Source organism: Muntiacus reevesi, chromosome 2, assembly GCF_963930625.1.
Source record: "Muntiacus reevesi chromosome 2, mMunRee1.1, whole genome shotgun sequence".
Lineage (NCBI taxonomy): Eukaryota > Metazoa > Chordata > Mammalia > Artiodactyla > Cervidae > Muntiacus > Muntiacus reevesi.
The window spans coordinates 265,316,955-265,334,989 of record NC_089250.1 but is presented as its reverse complement, the minus strand read 5'-3'; the positions used below and the strand labels follow the sequence as shown (position 1 = coordinate 265,334,989).

At 53.2% G+C, this 18,035-nt stretch overlaps 1 protein-coding gene across 1 annotated transcript; it reads right to left on the bottom strand.

The window, feature by feature from the left end:
• Positions 1–1,060: 1,060 nt before the first annotated feature.
• Positions 1,061–10,774, bottom strand: GIPR (gastric inhibitory polypeptide receptor). The gene is made up of 15 exons (XM_065919379.1): positions 10,715–10,774; positions 10,486–10,620; positions 9,365–9,493; positions 8,841–8,940; positions 8,244–8,351; positions 7,476–7,579; positions 6,487–6,590; positions 6,155–6,299; positions 4,445–4,604; positions 4,173–4,233; positions 3,771–3,840; positions 3,565–3,653; positions 3,348–3,486; positions 1,360–1,401; positions 1,061–1,267 (listed from the first exon to the last, which is right to left on the bottom strand). Exons 1-15 carry the CDS (start codon positions 10,772–10,774, stop codon positions 1,061–1,063), a joined length of 1,653 nt encoding a protein of 550 aa, XP_065775451.1.
• Between the last annotated feature and the right edge of the window lie 7,261 nt (positions 10,775–18,035).

Below are 18,035 nucleotides of genomic sequence, written 5' to 3'. Positions count from 1 at the left end.
TGAGGCTGCTGGCTTCCCCCCTAAATCTCATAGTTCCCAGGGGCCACCGAAAAGGGTGGGTATCTCTCCAGGTGGCAGTGGGCCTGGCCTCCCGATGGAGATTTCAACTCTGATGGCTGCCCTGAAACTGCATGTTTCTACCTACACACACAATCCTCTCTGGACCCCAGTACCCACTCACATTTCTATCCCCAACCTCTCCTGTGAGCTCCAGCCCCTTACTCCCAGCTTAACAAGTCCAGAGAGTACTCCTGGTACTCCCCACCTCAAACCCCATCTCCCTCCCTCTTGCCTCTCTCCATCCCAAACTGAGAAGTTATCCCTGGTGTCTCTCCTTCAGCAAATCCTCTCAGTTTTACCTTTAAACTAGCTCTGGAATCCAATCATTTCACATCTTACATGGCTGCCACCCTGATCCTGCTAACATCACCTCCCACCATTATCAGACTTCTGACACAGCTCCCAGCTGCCCCATAGCCCCTAATAATCCATCCCCACAGGGCAGATAACACCTTAGCCCATTCCATTAGGAGACACGCCCCAAAGAATCTTCGATGAACTTGGAGTAAAATGCCCACTCTTCTGTTCCCACCTACTTCTCTCCCCCTCCTCTGTGGGCTCTGACTCATCCCGCTCCAGCCTGGCAGGTCACCTTTCTCTTCCTCAGACACAGCCAAGCTCCTTCTTGTCCCAGGGCCTTCACAGGTGCTCCTTCTGTCTTAAACCTTGCCTGCCAATTCTTTGCAAAGCTGTCTCCTTCACCTCTTTTGGGCATGACTTCAAAGTCGCTTCATCAGAGATGCCCTGAACCACATTAGGTCCCCTTCTAACTTTTCTTCCTAAGCCATCGCACAGTGTATATAGTATAATTTGGTTTGTCCTCACCGCCTATTTCCTCCACTCAGTTGTGATCTCTAGGAGAACAGGGGCTTTTCTGTTTCCTTCCCCGCCCCCAGCCCCAACCCCCCGCCATTTCTCCAGCACCCTCCAAGCCAAGCCTGGTACTCAGCAGGCGCTCAATAAATACATCCTAACTGAATAGACCCAAGAATCCCGCTGCCTAGCAGTAACTTTCTAAGACGTGGTTGACCTCACCCCCAGGACCTGGGAGGGTCCTCGAGCACAGAGCGCGGCCAGCGGCGACCTGGCCCGGGCCGGAGCCGGAGGGCAGGGTCCGGAAGGCGGGCTCGCGGCGCTGGCGCGGCTCCTCGCCGAGGCTGTGGCGCAGGCGGCAGCGGTGCCAGCCCCGGCGGATCTCCGACTGCACCTGAAACCGGACGGCGCTCAGAGGCGGCGGCGCGCGCGCCATCCCTGCGCGGCCGGCAGAGGGCGCGGGCGACGGGCCGCGGCTCTCCCTACCTCCTTGTTGATGAAGCAGTAGAGGACACTGACCAGGAAGCCCTGCCATGAGGGGAGCAGGAGTTAAACTGGGTGCAGGGGCAGGGTTATAAACACCCCTCAATGAGCTCTGACCCTTTACAGGCGCAAACCACCTCGCCTGTCGCCACATCGGTCCTAGATTATTGCAGTCACCCTCTCCCTGGCTCCTGACTTCCCCCGGCCCCTTGCCCTCGCCAATTTGCAGAGCCATCAGGGCTAGAGATTGAGAACATGTAATCCCAGAGGCTGAAAGCTTGGATGTGATCACGGCTCTCCACATTCTTCCCCACTTAGGCAAGCTGCTTAACCCCTCTGTGCCTCAGTTTCTTCATCTGGAAAAGGGAACAATAATACAGTGGTGGTGCTGAGATTTAAGGTATTATTAATATGCAAGAAGGTCCAGTACATGAAACATAGTTAAACCTTTTTCTAAATCTTATCATAACTTACTACATGACATATTGGATTTATTTATTTGGCTGTGCTGCAGGGCTTGCGGGATCTTAGTTCCCAGACCAGGGATCGAACCTGGGCCCTCGACAGTGAAACTACTGAGTCCTAACCACTGTACTGCCAAGAAATTCCCTAATAATAACCTTTAATAGGCACATCAAAAAATTAATTTTGAAATTATTTTTAAAAATTAGTTTTATATTTATAACAATTTAGAAATGTAAATACATATAAAATGTATTTATAATTAATAAAGTAATTGATACATTAATGCAAGACAAGGGCTTCCCTAGTGGCTCAGATGGTAAAGAATCTGCCTGCAATGCAGAAGACTCAGGTTCAATCCCTGGGTCGGGAAGATCCCCTGGAGAAGGGAATGGCAACCCACTCCAGTATTCTTTCCTGGAGAATTCCAAGGACAGAGGAGCCTGGAAAAGTTGAACATGACTGACTAAGCATGCAGTAAGATGTTACTTATCTTATTATCACTTTCCACTATCCCATTAAAATCCAACTCTGATCATGTTCCTTTGCTCCCATGGCTCCCAACTTACTCAGAGGAAAAGCCAAAGGTCCTCACTAGGCCCATGAATCTACCCAGGTACTTCACCTCTGTCTTATCCTCCTACCCCCTTCTTAAGGCATGCTGCCCATGAGAGTGCCATCATGATCGGTACTCTCTCCCACCTCAGAGATCTTGCACTTGGCATTTCTCTTCCTGGAACATTTCCCCCAAATATCTTCCTGGCTCATTCCCTCATCTTCTTTGGGTGTCTGCTCTAGTGTCTTTTCAGCAAGACCTTCCCTGACCCCTGTCCACAATCCTATTCTTTGTCATCTCTATTTTCTTGCCTTCCCATCCCTCCCTCCTTTAGGCACATCTCACCATCTGACATTCTGTGTATTTTACTTATATAGCATATTTAGCATCTGTCTCTCCCACTAAAGCATAGGGACCATTGGGTTGGCCATATCCCCTAGTAAGCCTGGAAAAGTGCTTGGTATATAGTAAGTGTTCAATAAATTTTTGCTGAATTGATAAATGAACAGTCTTATAAAGTGAAACTAGTATTGTCCCCACTTTAGAGATGGGAAAACTGAGGCCCAATGAGGTAAAGCAGGATATAGACTAGGGTAGGACAAGCACGGGCAGGGTTGACCTTAAATATCAGTGGACATCTCCTTCCATTTGGCATGTTGGGACTTCATACGCTTCACCTTTTCCCTGGCCCTGAGGTGAAGGTCACCGAGCTGGGAAGTGAGGACCCAGATTTGGCCCCAGCCCCGGCTGATCTCAAAACCCTCGATCTTAACCAGGAGGCAGTACTGCTGGGGCTGCCGAGTCTCCTGCCTTCTCCCTGCTTCCCCAGTCAGGACGGAAGGGTAGAATTAACAAAATCCCATCTTCGCAGCCTATTCTGCGGCTGCACCAGAGGATGACTCTAATTCTCCTGCCTCTCTGAGTAGGAGGACCCGAACTCAAAGGGTGTAGCTCCTGCGCCCCGCTTAGGCACCTGGAAAGAACTGAGGAAGATCTCAAAGCCGAGCTTGGCCAAGCGCAGGGCACCCTGGGCCTGTTCTTCAGTCACGGGAGCAAACACCACCTCGTGGACGCCCAGCAGGGGCACCAGCGTCAGCGTGGAGCGAGCCAGCCTGCGAGTAGAGGGTGGCAGTGATGCCGGGGTCCTGAGTCCCCCATCTTGCTCCAGTCACCCTCCCCTCCGTCCCCACCTCAGTCGGTAGTCCGGGCAGCGCATCTGTCGCGTCCTCAGCTTTGACACGAGGATGCCAAGGATGCGGATAAAGATGAGAAAATTAATCTGCGGGGGTTGGGGGGGGTAGGGGAGGGAGAGAGACTGAGCCAGTTCCCCGCCACCTTGGCTTCCCAGGATGGGAAATTCTTGAGACCAGCCTGGAGGAGATGGGACCGGCCGTACCAAGATTGTTAGGAGAATAGGGGTTCGTATGATCCACCAAATGGCTTTGATATCGTTCCGCTCCCAGCACCTGGAGGAGAGGGCGTAGAGCTGAGATAGTCTAGAAAACCCCAGACTCACAGAATTAAGCACTTAACCTCCCCACCAGCCTTAAGGCTACACCCACATCTCCCTAAAGCCCCCGCTACTATTTAGGCCCAGCCCTCATCCCGCCCCTTGCAGTAGTCCTGAAACCCATCTTCCTAAGCGACAGGTTCCTTTATATACCCTCCCAGGCTCTTAGAGGCAATTAGAACCTCCCCCACGATTCCGTCTCACCCCGCCCACGTCCCTCCAAGGACCGCCCACGTCCCTCCAAGCCCCGCCCGCCTCCCCAGACCCGCCCCAGACCCCGCGACTCACTGCGTGTTCTCGAACAGGTACCTGACGATCACCCAAGGAATGACGAAAAGCGTGGGGGCCCCTGTGCAGACCCCAACCCCCGCCCCCCACCCCGCCGCAGCTGTCAGAGCGCGCACAGGCCCTTCCAGGCCCAAGACCCGCGGAATTCCCCCGCCGGGAAGGGGAGGCGGAGAATCCTAGAAAAGGGAGGAGACCCCCTCAGGCAGACCAGCTGGGTAGTTTACGGGAGGGGAAGCGCGCTGGGCAGGGCAGGGGACAGGGTCGGGGCTCACCCCAGCCGAGGAGCATGTAGCAGCGGAAGTGGCCCTCCTCGGAGCCTCCCACAAGCACGAGGAGACTGTGCAGGTAGATGCCTTCCACCAGCAGCCACGTGTAGTTGGCACCCACGCAGTACTGGGTCACGATCTGGGCCGTGCGACAGGCAGCTAGGGCCTAGGGGGTGGCCAGACAGGGGGAGGGGGAAGTCAGGGTCCCCTCCAAGCCCATCTCTTGTCATCAAATATTCTCTTCCCATTCTGTATCACCAAAGGATGATATAGCTATCCTCTCTTCACTCACTCTGTTCTTTCCTACATGAACTCTCCCACTCTAACCTCTCTAACGATTGGTATCTTCCTTGGAAGCTAAGCTGGTAAGGAATCCTCCTGCAATGCAGAAGGCCCTGGTTCAATTCCTGAGTCAGAAAGATCCGCTGGAGAAGGGATCGGTTACCCGCTCCAGTATTCCGGCCTGGAGAATTTCATGAGTTCCCCCCAGATTCCCCTGAATATGGACTCTCCCACCCCATCTCTTAAGAATTCAACTGCTCCACCTCTGAAAAGGTTTCTCTCATCACCCACCAGCACATGGACTCTCCCCCTTCGCTTTCAATAATTGGTATGGCCCAACTTGCTGCCAGCCAGGTTCTCTCCCCACTCGCCCCTAGTCTCTAGTCTCTCCCACCTTGTCTCCCTAATTGGTATCTACCAAATCCCCCCATCGGTTAGTTTCTCCCATCCTGCCAACTTCGGTCTCGCCTCTAGCAGGGGACTCTCTTATTGGTGCAAAACTCCAACGGGTGAGATGCTGAGAGAAAGGGAATGGAAACGTTCCAGTAGAGGAGATAACGGGATGAGAGAGTTCAATGATGGGGGAGGCTGTGTAGGGAGGGTCCCTCTCTAGTTGTATCAGAAGGGTCTAGAGAGATTAACAGTGGATAACATTATTGTTCTTTCTGTTGTTTCCTTGATAAGTCGTGTCTGAGTCTTTTGTGACCCCATGAACTGTAGCCCACCAGGCTCTTCTGTCTGGGATTTCCCAGGGAAGAACAGTGCAGTGGGTTGCCATTTCCTTCTCCAGGGGATATTCCCGACCCAGGGACCGAACCCATGTCTCCTGCATTGGTAGACAGGTTCTTCACCATTGAACCACCAGGGAAGCCCGGTTGATAGGGTGAAAATTGCTCAGTCATGTCTGACTCTTTGCAGCCCCGTAGGCTATACAGTCCATGGAATTCTCCAGGCCAGAATACTGGAATAGGTGGCCTTTCCCTTCTCCAGGGGATCTTCCCAATCCAGGGATCGAACCCAGGTCTCCTGCACTGCAGGCAGATTCTTTACGTTCTGAGCCACCAGGGAAGCCCACTGATAGGCTGCTGCTGCTAAGTCACGTCAGTCGTGTCCGACTCTGTGTGACCCCATAGACGGCAGCCCACCAGGCTCCTGTCCCTGGGATTCCCCAGGCAAGAATACCGGAGTGGGCTGCCATTTCCTTCTCCAGTGCGTGAAAGTGAAGTCGCTCAGTCGTGTCCGACTCTTCGCGACCCCATGGACTGCAGCCTACCAGACTCCTCCGTTCATGAGATTTTCCAGGCAAGAGTACTGGAATGGGGTGCCATTGCCTTCTCCGACTGATAGGCTAGGAGGTAGTAAATGGAATGGGAACTCTCTGGCCCTACCAGAGGAGGCAGAATCTCAATTTGAGAAAGAGAAGGATGCGCTCACCTGGTTCCACAAGGTAAGGACCTGATCCCCAGGGTAGGGGCCAGAGGGAGGAAGCAAACGGTCTCGGGTAAGGATGGCAGCCGCCCGCAGCATGAAAGACGTGAACAGGTTGATGTGGATGTAGTTGCGAGTGCAGCGCAGCCGCCTGGGGGATTGGGGAGGCAGTCTGAGGGTCTGTCCTTGGCCACACAGAGTCCCTAAAACTATGTCCCAGCCCTCCCCACAGACCCACCACTGGATACTTGTTGCCAGTGGACCCTGACTACCCCCATCTTTCTGGGAAAACTGAAGCCCAGTCTCTGCTGATCTGTTCAGGGTTGGGGGGGTCCCACCTGAAGGTACTCAAGATGAGCAAGGCGAACAGCAGTGTGGCAAGGGACAGGGAGTAGCCCACTGTGTACACAACCTGCAGCCGTTCCAAGGTCAGCCTTTGGTCCTGGGGGTGGAGGTGGGGGAAGAGGACACAGGAATAGAGCTCAGCTCCTGCAAGCCACAACTGCTGAGCCCGGACCGAAAAGCCTGCATGCCGCAACTAAGACTAGACCCCGCTCACTGCAACTAGAGAAAGCCTGCACAAAGCAATGAAGACCTGGTGCAGCCAAAAATTAATGAATAAATTTTAAAAAGAAATAGAGCTCAACTCCTGCCCTCGGGCCATAAAGGAGCTGCTCTTTGTTCCTCTTCGGACCCCAATTTTCTTTTGGGGAATCTATCAACCTTTGTTTGAGTGGGGCATTCCACCCCTCAAGTCCAGGACTGGGCATGTGACCAGCGAATCAAAGCATTCTATCTAACACTACACTACACACACACACACACACACACACTTGCACACACACACATGCACATACACACACACGCACACAGAGTGATTACTCAGGGGCAGATATGCTACCCAAATCAGGCCAATGACAGTCAGTTCTGGGATATTAAGTTGGAGCTATTGAGAAGAAAGCTCAGTCTGCCGATAGCATTGCTTGGTAGGTAAGAATGTGAGCCTGCTACCAATGGGGGCCACCTTTTCCACCCCACAAAGAAAAGAGGACATCATCATAGAGAAAAACAGAAGTACAATACGGTGAGAGAGATTCCCAACTACATCATTTTAGCACTTAGATCCAGCTGTACCTGAAGCTGTAGCCTTATAATTTTCAATCACAAAAGCCAATATCTTTCTCTTTCTCCTTCAAGCAAGGAGTTGAATTTCTATCACTTGGAACCCAGGATCCTGAATGGTACAAGGGGCTTCAGGCTCTGTCTGAGGCTGCTGCTTTTCTGCTGCTGCCTAGAAATCATACCCTGAAATTTCTCCTTTTCTTACCTGAAAAACCCCATTTTTCTCTGGGTTTTCACACTGAGAATGGTCTCTCCAAGGTCCCCATTGGCCATCACTGCCACATTGGCGGAGGACAAAGCCTTTAGCCACTGAGGGGAAACAAGGGAGGGAATCAGAGGCACACAGAGAGAGATGGAGACAGAAAGACGAACTGAGACAAAGGCAGAGAGAGATATCCAGTGATGATGATGATAAACCATAATATAGCATTTTACATGTACTAACTTAATATTCATAACAAACCTATGAACTTGGTACTGTCATAAACATCAATTCACAAATGAGGAACTGATGCATAAAGAAATTTCATTGGAAAAGACTGATGCTGGGAAAGATTGAAGGCAGGAGGAGAAGGGAACGACAGAGGTTTAGATGATTGGATGGCATCACTGATTCAATGGACATGAGTGTGAGCAAACTCTGGGAAACTGAAGGACAGGGGAGCCTGGCGTGCGGCAGTCCATGGGATGACAAAGAGTCGGACACAATTGAGCAGTTGAACCCCAGGTCACACTGCTAGTTAGGCAAGGAAGACCAAGATGTGCAGAGACAGGCTCATAAAGAGGAGAGAAAATAACCTGGTGGTCGTCAGAGAAATACAGAGACAGAGGAGGGATGTTATGTGGAGGGACACACAGACGGAGACATCCCGCCCAAGAGGACCAGAGAGCTGCGGGGGAGTGGCGTCTGGGACCAGGCTTAGGAGGGAGGTCTTTGCGTCAGAGGTGGGCCGGGGTCCGCCCGGCAGCTCACCGTGGCCGTGCCAGGGCAGATACCAAGGGCAGGACGCACGGGCAGTGGCGTTGGGTGCAGTGTAGTCCCAGCAGACGTACATATCGAAGGACCCGTTACAGGCTAGACCTGGGGTGGGCGTGGGGGCCGAAGTTTGGACAGACCGGCTGTAACTCGAGCCCACGGCAACTCGGCCCTGCACTCACAAGCCCCGCCCGAGCCGCGCCCACCCGGAGTGGTCGCGTCCCTGCTCCTTCGTAGCTCCTCCCACTAGGCCCCGAGGCCCCGCCCATCTTTCGAGCCTTATTCTGCGCTCCTCCCACCAAGCAAAGTCCCGCAGCAGATGCTTCCCAGTCTTCAGGGCCCTTCCTAGACTCCACCCCAAACCCCGCCCCCTTCGCCGTCCCCTTTAGGTCCCACCCACCGAGTGTAAGCCCGGCCCAAGACCCCTCCGCTTTCAAGCTTCTTCTCTGGCGTCCCCCTCGTGGCCCACTTTTACCACAGACCCTCAGACTTCTCTTTCGGGCCTCGGCGGCGTGTCAGCCCCAAGCCGGCCTCAAGCCCATCCCTCTCAGCCCCAGCCCTTCCCTTGCCCCCAGTCCTCCACCCCTGTCAAACCTGCTGGGCGCTCCGAAGCCTCCAGCGTCTCCTGGCACTCCCTGCGGTACCGCTCCCAGCGCTGGTACAGCTCTCCCGCCGTCTGCCCCTCAGAGGCTGCCTACAAAAAGAGAGAAGGGAGGACCACCCCTCCCACCGCGGCCCGCGCCCCGACCCCAGCTCCCAGGCAGCAAGATCCCTGAGGGCCAGAGACACCCTAGAGGGTCTTGGAGCGGCTGTCCCGTTTTGGTTAGGCGTCTTGGGTGGCTTAGAAACCTCTTTTAAGTCTTGAGGGGTGCCTAGAAACCACCAGGGGAGTTGCTGTGGGGAACTAAAAACCTTCAGGAAAATTAGGAGATGGAGGTGGCTGGAAATTATCAGGAGATTTGCGGGGAGTTGGGGAAGAAGAAGGACTAGAAACAACCATCAAAACTTGAATCTGGGCAGGTGGGGAGCCTTGAAACAGTCTTCCCAGTGGGATACGACTTAAAATCGGCCCCAACATCCCTCCAACCCTTGAGCCCCGTGGCTCCTCTGGTTCTCACCTCCGCGCTCCGGAGCAGCGGCTCCCACAGCGAGAGCAGAAGCAGCGGCCACCAGGGTGGACAGGTGGGCATCGTGTGGGCAGCAGGGCATGGAGAACGAAGGGTCCGGTCACGCAAGGGCAGCCAGGTCTGGGGGTCCGAGGGAGAATCAGGAGCCTCTGCCTCCTCTCCCAGCCCCAGCGCCCTCCGCTCAGGGAATCACATACCCCGGAGACAGCGCCCCCACAACTACGAGTGATGATTTGGGGCCAGGTTGGGGGGGGGGGGGGTGAGTCTTGAGGAGTGGGCGGAGACCGATCTCCAACACCTGATTTCCCCGGCCCGCCCCCGGCTGTTGCTGGGGCAGCGGTGATGGAAGGGGGGTGTTTGCAGAGGGTGCGGTTGCCTTAATGGACGGGAAGCTCCAGAATCACCGCAGTCTAGACCTAGAGACTCGGGGGAACCTGGGGACCACCTTGGAGAGGAGGACATGTAGTCCAAGAAGTGACTCTTGGACTTCCCACTCTCCCAGTTCAAAGGATTTTCAAATCACGGATAGGAATCTGACCTTATCATACTTTCCCGGCTGCAGATAAAACCCAGAGATAATGGGTCAATAGCTCTCCTTAGGGACTAGAAAGGTGAGGGGCCCAGATGCTTGGAAATCAGTCTACCCCCCAATACTCCACATCTGGCACCATGCAGGGAAAGGAGGAAACAGGAGGATGTTGGTTGGAGCCCCAGAAACACACAAGTCAGAAATGCTTGAGACAAATATAGAAACTGAGAGACACAGAGACAGACAGAATGAGACACGACAAGAGACCAGACATCAAAAGGGAGAGGAAGACAGAGTCGAAAATGTGGACTAGGAGACAGAGGAGGTAGAGACATGGAGAGACACAGAGAATGGGGCAAATAGACAGAGATATAGAACTAGCAGCTAAACAGGGATTTGTGACGTGGAGACAGAGATACTGAGAGATAGATAGAAGGACATAGACCGCGGGCACAGAGAAGCTGAGACAAAGGCACAGGGCAAGAGGGATCTGGAGATGTGAGGGGACAGGGGGCGGGGGCATGGCTAAGATGGGGGAGCCCTCACCTGTTCCCAGCTCGCCTCTCAATCACTTGCTTCTGACGCTGTCGCCTCCACGGCCTCGCCTGGGCTCCGCAGGAGGTGACAGCCTGGGGTAGGGGTAGGGGGCGGGGCCAGGGCGGGCCAAGGAACAGGAGCGGGGAGCTGGGGCAGAGACCTGGCGCAGGGGGCCAGTCATCTGTGAGTATCACAGCCACTCAGGGTCACGTGGGGGAGCGCATTCACAGAGTCAGCATCCTGAGGACCCCCTCCCAGGGCGCACAGCCTCTCACGTTGTCCCGCCTGTCCCATCCAGCCACCACGCGCGGGGCCACACACACAATGTCACACATGACCCCATACTCTGAGCCGCAGAGAGGCACGGCACAGCATCTCACATACTGTGCCTCACTGAACGTGTTCTTCATATTCATTCATAGTCCCACAATCCAGCGTCACACCCCGTGAGCCAAAGGTTCTCCCCCTCAGGTTGACAGTCATCCACAGTGACACACAGTCACACACACTGGGCATGGACTCCTCCACTCACACAGAAACACAATCACAGCTTCCTACAGTTCCCATGATACTGTGTCCATCATGCATATGTTCACGCCATCATTAAATCACATCACAAATACTGTCTGTCTTCCCCCACTGGCCTGAGTGCCCCATGAGGACAGGGCCGGGGCACCTTTCACCACTGGGTCCCCAACATCACTCAGCACAAGTTGGGGCATAGAGCAGAGGCTGTTGACATAAAGGCAAACAGTTATATGTGATTGTCATACAATCCTTTAATGACAGTCTGAAAGTCATATGTACAATGTTACACAACTCCACTCGTTAACGTGCTCACACAACAGCTCACACACTTCACATAATTACCGATAGTCCACAGTCACATTCCAACAGCACATGTTCCCCAAGTGTCACTTGTTCACACATTCCAACAGCACATGTTCCCCAAGTGTGTGTCTTACACACTCCCATGAGCTCCGGATGTTACATTGTCATCCTCAGTCACGCCCAGTGCTAAGACATACAACTCTCCATCACAGCCTCACTTGCGCTCACAAGTCGTATACAGCCACCTGCAGTCACATAGTTGTGCACAGGATTGCACACCATCCTCCTACACCATGCATGAACCCACAGCCTCACGTGGTCTCCCAGTCACAGTCACCACCGATCACACATCTCCTCACAGGCTCCACTTCCAGTCTCTTCCTTTGCCCTAAAATATGAAAAATATTTGGCTTAGAAACTGAATCCCGGCTCTCAGCACTCACTTCCCCCTTGAATGCAAACCAATTCCTGCACATTAATCATACTAGTAACATTCATGAGCACACATTCCCCAGGGAGTTGGAAGATAAATGGGACAGAGGTGAGTCTACCCATTTTGCAGAGGAGAAACTGAGGCCCAGAGGCCCCAGGAGGGGCAGAGAGTAAGGAGTGGCGTGAGATCCAGCACTAGAGGCTGAAAGGAAACCAGTCTCGGGGAGGGAGAGTGACTTGGGGACTCCTGGCTTCCTGACCTCCAGCTGGCCTCCCTGCTCTCTGCCCTACATTCCTGGCGCCCTCTGGGTCCTGGGAAAGGCTCGGTTCATGGAGTGGAGAGGAGAGGAGTCTGAGAATGCCCAGCACCTCAGGGAAGAGACTGGGGTTGGGAGGGAGCCTCTCCTTGGTCCCAAGAGGGTCTGGGGTCACTTGCTGGGGATGGGAAGGTGGGGGGAGGCTGGAAAGTGGGAGGAAAGAGACTGGGGGTGGGAGGGGGAAGCAGGGGAGAGGAACTGAGGTGGTGAGAAAGACAGGAAAAGAAATCAAGGACCAAGAAAGAGCAGAGACAGAGACAGGAAGAAGCAGAGATGAGGGAGACCAGGAGAAAAGAGACAGAGAGAAAGAAACAAGAGAGACAGAGAAGTAGAGAGAAATATACAAAAAGAGAGGGACAGAAAGAGAGAAAAAATCAGGGAAGAGAAAGTGGACCAAGGAAGGGAGAAAGAAGAGATACAAACTGAGAGATGGAGACTTTGAGAGATGGAGATGGAGTGGGTGGGGGGAGGGAGAGCCTGAGAGATGGGCCCTGAGGAGATACAAGCAGGACAGGAGCCTGGGGATGGCAGGCTGGCCCCTCCCTCATCAGTCCCTCCGGGCAGAATAGAGCATTGGGTCCAGCGTGGGCGTGGAGGAGTGGGCGTGGAGGATGGAAGGAGGGATGTCTGGGTCCCCGACTGGCCCCCTGCTCATCTCAGCCCTCCTGGGGGCTTTTACAGTCTCCCAGGGCCTGGGGAGGAGGCAACAGGGCCACAGGGGTAGCCACACAGGCCCTCTCCAGTCTCCACGGTCAGGGTTTTGGAAACTGCAGGCAGAGAAGCAGCCATGCCCTCTCCCCTTGCCCTTCTTCTCTCTCCATGCCCCTCTTCAGTCCCCTTGATCTGAGAATCTCTTCTTTCTCCTTTCCTCCAAGCCTGAGTGCAGTTTTTCCATCTTCCTCCCTTGTTGGCTGGGCTGTCTTTTCTCTTCTCTTCCCTCCGGATTTCCTTCTGCCCCCTCCTCATTTCTCTTGCTCGTTCCATCCTCCAGCTCAGTCTCTTCTTGCCTGTCTTGAAGCTTTCTCCTTTCTCATCCCTCTTTTCCCATCGCCTCTCAGGGTGTCTGTCTGTCTGTTTCCCTTTCTCCATGTCCCCTGGTCCCCGGTCTCCAGGCTGTTGTTCCCTCCACCCTAGCCATGACCAGGCAGTGTCCCCCCCCCCCCACCTCAGGATGCCATGGTGGGGCAGAATCTGGGGGGGGCCTGTACCTCCCCCCATGGGGCTGCCCAGCTAAGAAGAGCCTGCGGGGAGCAGGCGGGGGCCTGGAGTGCCGGCAGATGGTGCAGGAGAAATGAGGCAGAGAGAGATGGGGAGAGGGGGGGCCCCATAGGGACTGAGGACAGAAATGGGAGGCTGAGATGGCCCCCTGAGATTCAGGACTGCGGAGAGACAAGGCCTCAAAGACAGAAACCCAGAAAGACATACACATGCATAAACACACACACACGCGCACAAACAGAAAGAGATTCAGAATGTCAGAGACAGAGACTGACACAGAGAATGTCAGAGAAAGACACAGCTGAAAATATAGAGATCCTTAGAGAGAAGGAGGGACGGAGATTCAGAGAGAGACCTGTGAGATTCACAGGACCCCGTGAGACACAAGCAGACAGCGCTCCAGAGATGGGGGTACACGGAGAGAGAAAGATTGACAGAGGACCCAGAGGAAGGTAGGAACCCTGAGACCGAGATCCAAAGACGAGGGCCTTGAGAAACCAACACAAAAAACATGGGAGCCGAGAGAGACAAAGACCCAAAGAGAGATGGAGACAGAGACAGAGTAAATACCTAGAGAGACACAGAGACGTGGAGAGATATGGAGATGGAGACCCAAAGAGAGAAAGCAAAAGGATAGAGAGAGAGACTCAGAGAGATGAGAGCATCGGTATCCAGAGAGATAATCAGAGACAGAGACAAGAGCCGGTCCAGAGAGCGCGGAGGCTGGGGGAGAAAGACTTGGAACTCAGATAAGCGGGGATGGGATAAACTCCCCAAGACTCAATCAGGTAGAGGGGAGGCAGAGATGACGCCTGGCTCCGCTCACCCTCTTCCAGGAGGGAGGGTGCTCCCCCGACCCTGCCTCTCCTCCCCCCCCCACCCCCGCCTTGCCCCCCGCCCCGCAGCACGTCTCCAGTCTCCATAGCAACCTTCCCAGATCCTGAGGGCAAATATTGTCCTGGACAGAATCAGCCGGACTGTGTTGACATAATCTCTTGCTGGTGGAGTAGGGGCTCCAGGGAACCAAGAGGCCAAGATCGGTGTGTGTGTTGTGGGGTGGAGCAGGAAAGCAGAGGGGCTCTCAGCTGGGGCCCGGAGGACAACTTCAACCTCTCCACACCTCGGTGTCGAGGTGCAGTTTTCCCCACCCTGGGGGAGGCGCTGCTGGGAGAGTCAAACCTGAAGTCCCGGCTGCCGCCTCGTGGTGGTGCGTGAGCCGTCAAGCGCATTTTCTGACCACAGAAAGCAGGCTGACCGAGGCACTTTCCTCCTGGTTATTTATTTTTTAATTTTATTCTGGCCGCGCGGGGCTTCTGGGATCTTATTTTTCCCATCAGGGATTGAACCTGGGCTCTCGGCAGTGAAAGTGCGGAGGGGATTTCCCGTCCTGGTTTTTAGAATCTGGCTCCTCCTCCCTCTCCCCCCAGCCCCTACTCAGATCCAGTTTGCTTCTGGCCCCCTCGTTCTGCTGCCCCAGTCATGTCCTTCTTCCTTCCATCTATCACCCCCGCCTCGACCTCCCCAGGGTAGCCAGGCTGTAAGAGTGGTCCTGCTAAAGCACAAACCTGCCATGGTCCCTCCCCTGCTCAGAACCTGCCATGGCTCCCCAGTGCCCTCAAGAGAAGAAAGCTCAAGTTCCTCTCCACAGCCTTCCAGGCCTTTGCTGAGCTCTCCAGGCTTCTCTCCATCACCTCCCAACTCTTCAGACTCTTTCCCACCCCCTCTAACCTCGTTTCCAGCAGTTTTCTCTGCCTCAAATACCTCCACCCAATTTCAGTCAAGTCTTCCAAGCTCACCTCAAAATTAGCTTATTCATTCAACAAATAATGATTTCCTCTCCTGGATCGTGAGCTCTGAGAAGGCAGGGCTGTGGCTGTCTCAGTCACTGCTGGGTCCCCAGCATCTCCCAACACTGGTTTGGCACAGAGCAGGATTCGGTTTACTTTATTGGGTACTTGTTTTTTCTTTTTCTTTTTTTGGCCATGCTGTGAAGCATGTGGGATCTTTGTTCCCTGATCAGGGGTCGAACCTGAAGCTCAGAGTCTTAACCACTTTACCAGCAAAAAGAGGTTCCTTCATTGGGTACTTGTTATATATCAGGCCCTGGGCTGGACAATGCTGGGGACCCAGATGGCCAAGATAGCTCTTGCCCCGCCCTCAAGGAGTTCCCAGCCCAGGCATAGACCTAAACAGACTAACAGAAGGAAAGGTAGAAAGAGAAACAGGAAGAAAGAAAGAGTCATAAAGACAGGGAAAAAAAGACAGAGAGAGGAAAAAAAACACAGTCCAAAATCAGAAGTAGTAGTACTACTACTACTACTGTCATTGAGTAGCTCAGTCATGTCACACTCTTTGCGACCCCATGGACTGCAGCACGCCAGGCTTCCCTGTCCTTCACTGTAACCCAGAGTTTGCTCAAACTCATGTTCATTCAGTCAGTAATGCCAACCAACCATCTCATCCTGTCTCCCCCTTCTCCTGCCCTCAATCTTTCCCAGCATCAGAGTCTTTTCCAATGAATCAGATCTTCCCATCAGGTAGCCAAAGTATTGGAGTTTCAGCTTCAGCATCAGTCCTTCCAATGAATATTCAGGGTTGATTTCCTTTAATATTGACTGATTTGATCTCTTTGCTGTCCAAGGGACTCTCAAGAGTCTTCTCCAGCACCACAGAACTACTACTACTAATTAATAAATAATAATAATAGGTACCATATTTATTAATAAGTACCATATTGGGCATTTTACATGCATGTATCTCATTTGATCCTCATAACAGGCCTTCAGCAGAGGCTTTTTTTTCCCCCAAAACTGCAAGGCATATGTGATTTCAGTTCCCTGATCAGGGATCAAACTCATGTGCCCTGCAGTGGAAATTCAGAGTCTTAACCATTGGACCACCAGGGAAATCCCAAGGCATATTCATCTCTGTTTTCCAGATGAAGAATCTGAGGCTCAGAGAGGGGAAGTAACTTGCTCAAGGTGACGTGGCTCATAAGTGATGCCTCAGGGACCCAATTTCCAGATGAGACATAGGGACAAAGACAGAGATGAGAGAAAAGCAGCAGGAAACCCACAAGAGAGAGAAGGAAACCTAGAGGCAGAGAGAAGGGACAAAGCATGACTTGTGAGCCCTGCCATTGCCACCCCCCCCACCCCCCCCACCCCCCGGCAAAGCTGACCCCCTCCCCTCTCCTGTTATCTGGGCCTTTAACATCTCCCTGCGAGGCGCTTGTAGTAAAACTAGCTCCATCAGCTGCACTCAGAAACCAGGGTGCCGAACAGCACTGGACAAGCTTGAGCTCACCGAACCTTCTCTTCTCCCTGCACCCCCTCCCCGGGAAGTGGGTGGGGGGCTGAAAAGCCAAGTTATTGGGCCAGGGTCACTGTGTGAGCATACAGCAAGGATTGACTCATCTTGGTGTGTCTTCCTCACTGCCCCACCCCACCCCCCACCGCCCAGCAGCTTAAACGGTTCCTTCATTCACACCCTGGCTCCCCTCCCCTTCCCCAACTCATGGAGCCTGCAGGCTCTGAAGTCCCTTGGGCTCCCACCATCCTCCGGGCGCACTCCAGTAACAGCCCTTAGCACACTGCACATTTCAGCCCGCTCCATATCGTTCCGTATATAGGAGTCTGATTTCCCCTTTCCTAGAATCTGAGCTCAGGGAGGTGGAGGGTGGGAGAAATGGGAGTTGGGAAGGAAAGAAATCTGAGTTCCTGCTTTGTTTCTTCAGTAAGAAAATTAGCTGTGATCCTAGAATGATAATGGCCCACGTCTATTTTGGTCATCACTTGGAACTTATTATTGATATTTTAAAATTTATTTATTTGGCTGTGTCGGGTCTTAATTGCAGCATGTGGGACCCAGTCCCCTGACCAGGGATCGAACCCAGGCCCTCTGCATTTGGAGCCTGGAGTCTTAGGGAACTAAGTCCCTATTGATGTTACTTAGTAATTGTTCACTGGGACGTGGATAGGGGTTGCTGCCTTTTATGTGTGCTTACTGTGTGCTGGGCCCTGTCCTCATGTGTGATTTACAAATGTGGCCTCACTGGGGCTCATGGAGGATACAGTGAGAAACCGCCAACATCTGCCCACAGCCTTCAAGGTCCTACACGATTTGGTGCTCCCATTATCTCCTGATGCCATCTACCTCTGGCTCGCCCCTTCACAAGGAAGCTCTCCACAGTTCCATCATCAACAGCCTTCTTGTTGCCAAACTCACGCCTACCTCGGGACCTTTGTACTTCATGTTCCCGCTGCCTGGAAAGTCACCCCCCTTCCCCCTGTGTGATTGTTTCCTGCTTATCATTCACATCTCAGCTCAAATGTCACTTTCTCAGAAAAACTTTCCCTGGCCACATTCTCTCTAAATTAGCCTCAGCCTCCCGTCCTTGATAATATCACTCTGTCTTATCTCTCTAATGCCAGGAGCTGAAATGATCTTACAAGCTCTGTGCCTGTTTCTTCATCTATCAAATGGTGATGAAAATAGGACTTGTGGTGAAGATAACTGAGTGCTTGGCACATAGGAAGTGCTCAGTAAATGTTAGTTATTATTAATACTCTTTATTTGTTTTGTGTATTATGGTTTACCTCCTCCACAAACTGCAGGGTCCATGAGGGCAAATTCTGGGGCTGACTTGCTTATCACGGAAATTCTGGCACTTAGAATAGAGCTTGGCACAAAATAGGCACTCTGTGAACATTTTTAAATGACTAAAAAAAGTAGGCTCGCTATATGACCCCCCCCTCCACCCACTCCCCGGTTCCAGATGTGGAAACTGAGGCTCGGG